Source organism: Geospiza fortis, unplaced genomic scaffold, assembly GCF_000277835.1.
Source record: "Geospiza fortis unplaced genomic scaffold, GeoFor_1.0 scaffold878, whole genome shotgun sequence".
Classification (NCBI taxonomy): domain Eukaryota; kingdom Metazoa; phylum Chordata; class Aves; order Passeriformes; family Thraupidae; genus Geospiza; species Geospiza fortis.
The window spans coordinates 1,115,357-1,123,257 of NW_005054471.1; the positions used below are offsets into that span (position 1 = coordinate 1,115,357).

A 7,901-nucleotide genomic window follows, 5' to 3' on the forward strand; every position below is an offset into this window, starting at 1 on the left:
AGGCAGGGAGCTGGACCTGGGCAGCAAGACTGGGAGAGGGAGGGGATCGGTACCGGGGAATAGCAACAGGAAAAGCGGGGTGGAAGATGGGACTGGAGCAAAGGGAACCAGGGCAGCGGCATGATCCAGCCTGGTTGGGGCTGAAGCCCCAGGTGGGTGAGGCCCGGGGCTTCAGACGAGGGCTGTCCCCATAAGGCACAGGGAGTTTGGTCAGGGCTGCATGTCACCAGGACAGGGGCACTGTCACGTTATTATAACTCCCATATTGCCCAACACCTGGGACGGGCTGTAGGACTGGAGCACTCGGCGCTGCTTATCCTCTGTCACCATCCAGGCAGGCGGTGGAGCTGGGTCAGCGGGAGCTGATGGCTGGAGGGAAGAGGTATCTTCCCTAGGCAGACCTCTCCAGGGGTGCACTGAAACCCTATGGCTGTGCAGGGGATCTGGGGGGGTTGGTCGGCTGAGCTTTTTCTGTGCCGGGGACTTACAGTGACCGTGGGTGCTGCAGGGCTGGACCATGAGCTGGCTTTCTCCAAGATCATTGTGGAGCTGCGAAAGAAGCACCCAGGGCACATCCTGCCAGATGAGGACCTGCAGTGGGTGTTTGTGAATGCGGGCGGGTGGATGGGCTCCATGTGCCTGCTCCATGCCTCGCTCACCGAGTACGTGCTGCTCTTCGGGACAGCTGTCGACACTGGGGGACACTCAGGTAAGCAGGGGTACCAGGCTGCTGGCAGGGGAGTTCTCAGAGCTATTTCTATTCCATTCTTCAGGTGCAGCTGGCCATGGTGTGCCCAGCACAGGGAGCCCACTGTTTTGCTACTTGTATGGGGTGAATGATGCTGGCCAAACCTTCCCTGCAAGGCGACCAGCCCCCATGGTGTCCTGCAGCATCTGCAGGTCCCTGTGTGTGACATGCTGTGTGGCCAGGACGCTGCATCCAGCTGGCAGGCGATGGCAGACATCTCATCTCCCAATACTTCAGGAGGCAGCAAATGCCAAAGAAATTGGAAATGATGGGGCTTTAGGACACCAAGCAGCCCTGGCTGGTGGTATATGGCTCTTCATACAGACAGCGAGGGTATCAGAGCTGTTGGTACTTCTTGGTGTATTGAGGCATTGGGGCTGCCATCCTGACCCTCCAGCTCCACGATTCAGACCTGGGCTCCTGTGCTGTCCCTGGCAGGGAGGCGCTGAGGCAGTGTTGTCTGTGCTCCCACAGGTCGCTACTGGGCAGATATTTCTGACACTGTCATCTCGGGGACATTCCGGCAATGGAAGGAGGGGACCACCAGAAGTGAGATCTACTATCCAGGTAAGTGCAGCAGTATGGTGACCTGTGGGCTGCATCCATGTCTTTGGGGCTCTTCCTTTGAGCTAACAGAAGCCAAGAGCTCAGGGCAGAGCAGTTTGGGTCCCCAGTAGCACGTCCCAGCATGTCAGTGGGTGGTAGTAAGAGAAAAGGGAGTATGGCTGGGGTGGGATGGGCTCAACCCTGCAGGCCCTAATCCCATGTCTCCCATTTGGGTGGGATGTGGGGCAGCCCCTCGGAGCAGTGCTGATTGTGTGTTTTGGCAGGCGATACCATTGTGCACCAGGCGGGAGAGGCCACGTCAGTGCAGTGGAGTGCAGGCACCTGGATGGTGGAGTACGGCCGGGGCTTCATCCCCTCCACACTCGCCTTCGCCCTGGCTGACACCCTCTTCAGCACTCAGGACTTCGTCACCCTCTTCTACACCCTGCGTGTCTACGCAAAGGGGCTGCTCCTGGAAGCAAATGCCTTCTTCAGCACCTTTGGGTGCTGAGCCCGTCTCACCAGGGCACCCTGCTGAGCCCAGTTGGCTCCTTTCCCTTCCTCCCCAAGCCCAGGTTCTAGCAGAGGCAGCAGGAGATCCCCTGTGCCTTCCCCAAATTGTTCTGTCCTTTCCCCACAGGCCAACAGGGTGCCAGGACAGAGGGACCTTGGCAGTCACAGCAACACAGGACATCAGTTCTCTTTACTACCTGCCTGTCCCTCCTTTCTATCGGAGTCACGTCCTGCTTTTCCATCCCTCGGGGCTGGAGTGGCCTTGCAGTGTACAAACACCCCTGTGTGCCCTCAGCATGCAGTGGGAGAGAAGCTGGATCTGGCTGTCCCCGGGCCCTGAAAGATTTCCTCAGCTCCTGAGACATCAGGGGAACAATGCTGCCCTCGGGGCAGGGTGCACAGGGTAGACCAGACCAGAGCACCCATTGCAGAGGTCGGCCAGTGAGTCCCCCCTGTCTCTGGCAGCCTGCCGGGACTGCGGGCAGCGCAAAGTGCTGTGTCCAGCTGGCAGCATCTCCTGTGGCTCCATCCCTGCTGATGAGGGTTGGCAGCACACAGTGTCACCCTGGCACAGGGCAGGATCTGTGCTGAGACCCCCTGGCAGTGGGGGGATGCCCGGTTTCTGTGCTGGAGAGCCCCCTGCTCCCCTGTGTGTCCCCTGCTCTCAGGGTGGCTGGGGCTGGAAGGAGGGTCATTTCCCCACAGCCCGGCTTCTGTGCTGGAGGGCCCCCTGCTCCCCTGTGTGTCACCTGCCCTCGGGGGTGGCTGGGGCTGGAAGAGGGTCACTTCCCCACAGTGCTCTCCAGGCAGTGCCCCCCAAGGGGGAAACCCACCGTCTGTCGCCTTAACGGAGACCCCGTTCTGCGTGGCCTCTTGGCTATGCACGCACCTAGTGTCCTCGAGTGCCCAAATGTCTGTACTAGCTCAGGATGGGATCTCACCCCTCAAAACGCTTCCCTTGGCTGTGAGACCCCCTGGGGACAGCCACTCTGCTCAGCTCCCGGCATGGGATCCCGGCTGCCGAGAGAGTGCTGTAATACTCCAGCCAAACCCAGATGTGCACCCTGCTTGCGCCCCTGTGGTCAGACCCGTGTGAGCTCACTGCTTGGTGGAGGGCTTTCACCTCCATTCTGCTGCCAAACACACGAGTGTGTTCCTGGCCACCCAGGCCTGTAGCATGTTGATTCTCCTGCTCCCCGGACTGTCCCTGTTCTGCTGACCAGCAGCCCTGCACATGGGCTAGTTCTTAATTTGCTACCTGAACAGAGATACCGGTAATAAAGTTGTTCATCCCACATACTTGGGTTTCTGGGTGAGTCTCTGTAGCATGCTGAGCCGTGCCACAGTGAAGGCCAGCTGCAGCCTCAGCAGCAGTACTGCTGACAGCTGGGTGTCCCCGGGGAAGCTGGTATCATCCCACTCAAGGTCCTGGGAGCTGGGAGTACATCGCTGGGCAGGATCAGCCCTGCCTCAGCTCCCGGGGAGTGGCAGAAGATGGTGCTGTTACTCCTCTCACCACCACAGTCACTGGTGACCAAAGGCTTGGGCTGGTGCCAGGTCTCTGCTTCCATGGGCAATCCCGGAGCTCGGGGGGCTCCATCCTTTTGAGGGATAGTGGCAGTGCTGAGTCTGTGGCCCCCTGAGAATGGTTGGACCCACACACAGCGGGTGGTTTTGAGAGGTTTGCACACACACACACATACAGGTGCACACATACGCTGTCAGACCCATCACGCGTGTGTGCGTTCACAGATTGTGTGTGCATATAGGTAGGACACTTTTCAGGTGGGTGTGGGCATAACAGGGGGGGCTGGCACATACTTCAAAATGGCATCACGTTTATAAACAGGCATTTATCACACATTTATAAACAGGCATCTGTCCATACAGAGCAACTGCAGGTGTGTGAGTGCTGGGCCACATGTGGGTAGGACGTGTGTGCATGGGTGTAGCCGGAGTTTTGTTCCTCTGTGTGAGCATGCCCATGTAAGTGACACACGTGTGTCACACCTGTGCGTGTGCACAGCCTGCAGTGCACATGGCAGCAGGTGTGCACCCCATGGACGGGCAAGCTCTGTGTGTGTGTCTGTGTGTGTGTGTGTGCACACGCATGGGCAGGGTCTGTGTGTGCACATACGTGTGTTCTGTGGCTACCAGGCTCCCTGGCTCACCCCAGGCTGTTTCCCAGGGTTTGGCAGGGCCCCGTTGGGGCACACGAGCAGTCCCACCCGAGCTGGCCCGCGCAGCAAGGCGCTAACTCAGCAGCTCGTATCAATACCGCTCCACTTACAGCGAAGGCCGCGTAATGAAAATCCGATGGGCACGCTGGTGGGAGTAAATAAGTATGCCATTAAAATAAGAAAATCAAAGCTCTGGACAGGTCTTTTCTCTTGCCCATTGATTTCTTTTATTACGGAAATATTGCTGCTAAATAACATTAGTGTGAACAATCTCAGCAGTGTTTTCTGTAGTGCCCGTGTCAATAACTCCACACCGGGCGGGGGATCCCCCCCAGCCTGGCTGCAGGGCCAGCAGCCCTGTCCATGCAAAAGGCTGCTCTGGGGGTTCCTTCCTCAGCATTCCCAGCTCAGCTGGCATGAAGAAAGAAACCATGACAAGCAGAAAAACCACATAGCATGGGGTAGCTCGGGCAACTGCCAGCAGGGTGGAGCTGGGCTTAGACCCAGGCACCTTGGCTGCTCTGCTGCAGCAGGAGGGGTCGCCCCCATCCCAGCATGGAGCACCAAGTGCCAAGCATTCATTAAAGGGTCACAGAAAGCATCCCTTTCGTGGTTGCAACCTCTTAATCAGGTAAGTGTCTCCAATGACCAGCAAAGAAGAGATGAGTTCTGAACACAGCAAGTTCTGCATACTGCTGGTACCTCTGCCTCTTCTTCCCGTGCCTCCTCATCCATGCCCTAATCCATGCTGGCCTGACCCAGCTGCCTGCAGCATTTGCTTCTCATGGAGAAACGGAGGAACAGGTTGGAAGCTCATCATCACCCAGCTGCAGCACAGCCCCTGTGCCACGGCCAGGGCTTGCCCCTTTCCCCCTTGGCTGCCCAGGGACACAGCGTCCTTCAAAATGCCCACAGGCAGCAGGTACTCCTTGGAGAGACAGATGTGACCAGGACACACAGGAAATACACACCCTTTGGTGTCCAGAGACCACACGGGACCCCAGGACACCCCAAAGGGCCCAAAACCCCTATGGAGTGGCGGGAGATGCGCAAGGAGAGTCAGCCACAGGCCCCTGCACCCCAAATCTGACTCTACCCACATCCCAGCTGAAGCAACCATGAGGGCCTTCTCCCCAGAGCTGTCACCAGGACAAATGCAGATCGCTGCCCTCCTAACACCTTCCCCCTGCAACTTGCTTTATCTTGCTGTCCCTCCACATGCAGTGGGTATTGATCAGCCCTCAGGATCTATCTCTCGATTCCTCCTGCGGTATCCCTCTGCTCCAAGTATCTCTCACTCTGCTCTGCTGTCTGCTGTGCCCGTCTATACCCTCACTATCCATCTGTGCCGCCTCAGCTGCAGCTATCAATAGCCATTTGGGGAATTTCTCTCCAGCTGGGAGCATCACCAGACCCCATGGGTGTGAAATGCTGAGCAGTGGAGCAAAGGGGACACGGTCCTGCTTGCTTGCCCCAAGGAGAGCCTGACATACTTCATGAAACATGTGCAGAACCCCAGAGCTGCTGTTATCACTGTGGAGGTTCTAGAGAGGAGCTGAGTAGGACAGGTCCCTTGGTGGCCATGCCCAAGGCAATGGGACACGCTGCACCCTCTGGAGACCTCGGTGGTGCCACTAGCTGGTCTGGGTGCTAAACTGACCCAAGCACCCCAACCTCTCTGCCTTGCAGAAGGGGAGCTATCCCAAACACTTGGGTTCCTGTTGGGCCGTGGAGAAGTCACCACATCTGTCTCACCCCACCCAGCCCAGCTTTCAGGGGATAAGGCACAGCCCAGAGCAGAGGGTGCAGCACAGTGGGGTGCAAGGCAGCAGCAGTGGGAGGGGAAGCTGGAACCATGTGGCATGGGGTCCTGTGCAATAAGTCCCAAGGGTCATCTGGCCATGTGGATCCTTCTGAAATAGGGCCAGGTCTCATCTTCCCAGTGGCAATTCAACACGAGTGCCACACTGACTAGCACTCAGAGGGGCTGGCAAGCACCAGGAGGTCCCTGCCTCTGCCGAAGCGGGATGGGATGGGCCAGTGCAAGCTACAGCTGTCCAGCCCTGAAATAGGATGGCCGACAGCTAATTTATCTCCTGTGCAAAGATAAACAGCGCCTGGGGGCCCTGCAGGGTCGGGAGCTGCCCTGCGCTCCCAGGGAATGGTCTGATTTTTCCAGGAGAGCCTCCCTGGTGAGCATGGTGCACTGTGTCACAATGCAGCTGAGGTGCCAGGAGCTTAAGGAGCCCTGAGAATCACCAGAGCTGTGGCAGGACATGGGGTAGCTTCTCAGGAGATGTTCATAGGGAAACTGGACAGCACAGAAGCAGCAGCTTTCCCCCACAGAGGGAAGTGGTGAAGCAGACAGAGCTGGGCCATGGAGCCTGAGAGCAAAGTCAGCTCCTGCCATCAGCATGGCCAGCGGCTGTTTTTCCTCAAGATGCTTCAAGGAAAAGGGAAGACTTGGCTCATGCTGGCTGCCCCTGGCCCCTGCAGCATACAGGTGGCCATGGAGGGGACAGAGCTACCAGCCCTTGCCACCCAGCCTCCTGTCATCCCATGCCACCAAAACCCAGTGCAGCAGTAGGAAGTCTCAGTGGCAAACTGCCCTGGCCGTGGGATGGAATCAAAGCCACTGTCCCTTGTATCCCAGTGTTGTGGGGCAATGCTGCTCCCCAAGCTGCCCTGGCCAAAAAAAGCCCAAGGAAGAGTGGGTGCTTCCTTTGCCTCCTGGCAAAGTTTCCTCCATGGAGAAAGCAGTCAGGAAAATCTGGCAGACAGGCAGGGGCAGGGAGAGTAAGGAAACAGTCAGGGGATGCTGCCAGTGAGCAGCACCCAAGGCAGAGAGGTGCCGTGCTCTCCCCTTGACTTACATCCTTGTCTGACACCTGCAGACACACAGTGCCAGTTTACCCCACTGCAAGCAGGGACACAGGGCAAGCCAGGAGCATTGAGCCACTCCAGTGACAGAGACACATAGCCTTGTTCTACCCGTGCCAGGAAGCCTCTTTGGGCATCCAGGCTACATTACAATCTGACCCCTTCAGCCAGCAGCCAGGCACCCACAGCACCTGCCACAAAAATCCCTTCAAAGTCTTAGCCTGACAGTCATGGGTCACATTGCAGTGACACCCCAGCCCTTGAGGATGGAGCTCAGGGTTCAGCACTTGGAGCTTGCTCCAGACACCCCTTTGTGCCTCCACATGGATCGGTAGCATGAGCACACACACCCACCTCCCCCAAAAAAGCACGTGTGCACACTCCTACCCCTCCTACCCTTCCCAACACAGAATGCACACACCAACAGGTGAATACACAAAACACACACCCCCAAGTTCCCCACAGACACATAGAGGGCATTTATTATTGTCCCCAAGAGCAAACACACACGTGTGTGCATACTGCAGTTGCTCAGCCCCTCTGACAATGCACGCTGCTTACCACACACACTTGTGCATGGCCACTGCTCCAGGTGATGGACACACGTCCTCCACACGCACCACCAGGGCGTACACACCCCTTAAACCCTGGGCACCTTCCTGTTGGTGTGTGGGGGCTCCCCCACATTTAATACACTCACTTCTCCCACTGTGCACAGGCATGCTCAGACACCCTGCACACACACCTGTGGGGGAGGCTCATCCATCCCACTGCACACACGCAGGCAACGAGCACACACTCACCTTCTCCCAGCACACACAGGTATCCCCACACACAGACAGATCCTCTGAGAGGTGTGCGATGGGTGCAGCACCCTCTTACACACGTGCGCACAGACCCCTCACACACCCTCCCTCCTTCACACTCCCTTCTCCTCACACATCTATGAGTGCGCAGCCTGCACACACCCTCATGCACTCCCCTCGCCCAGCACCCACACATGGACACAGACTGGGGGGTCTCCCAGCCCGCCG

General features: G+C 57.8%; 1 protein-coding gene across 1 annotated transcript; it reads left to right on the top strand.

The window, feature by feature from the left end:
* Positions 1-610: 610 nt before the first annotated feature.
* SIGMAR1 (sigma non-opioid intracellular receptor 1) lies at positions 611-3,106 on the top strand. The gene is made up of 3 exons (XM_031062869.1): positions 611-662; positions 1,223-1,315; positions 1,579-3,106. The coding sequence occupies exons 1-3, from the start codon at positions 611-613 to the stop codon at positions 1,803-1,805; spliced, it is 372 nt and encodes a 123-aa protein (XP_030918729.1). The 3' UTR covers positions 1,806-3,106.
* Positions 3,107-7,901: the final 4,795 nt, after the last annotated feature.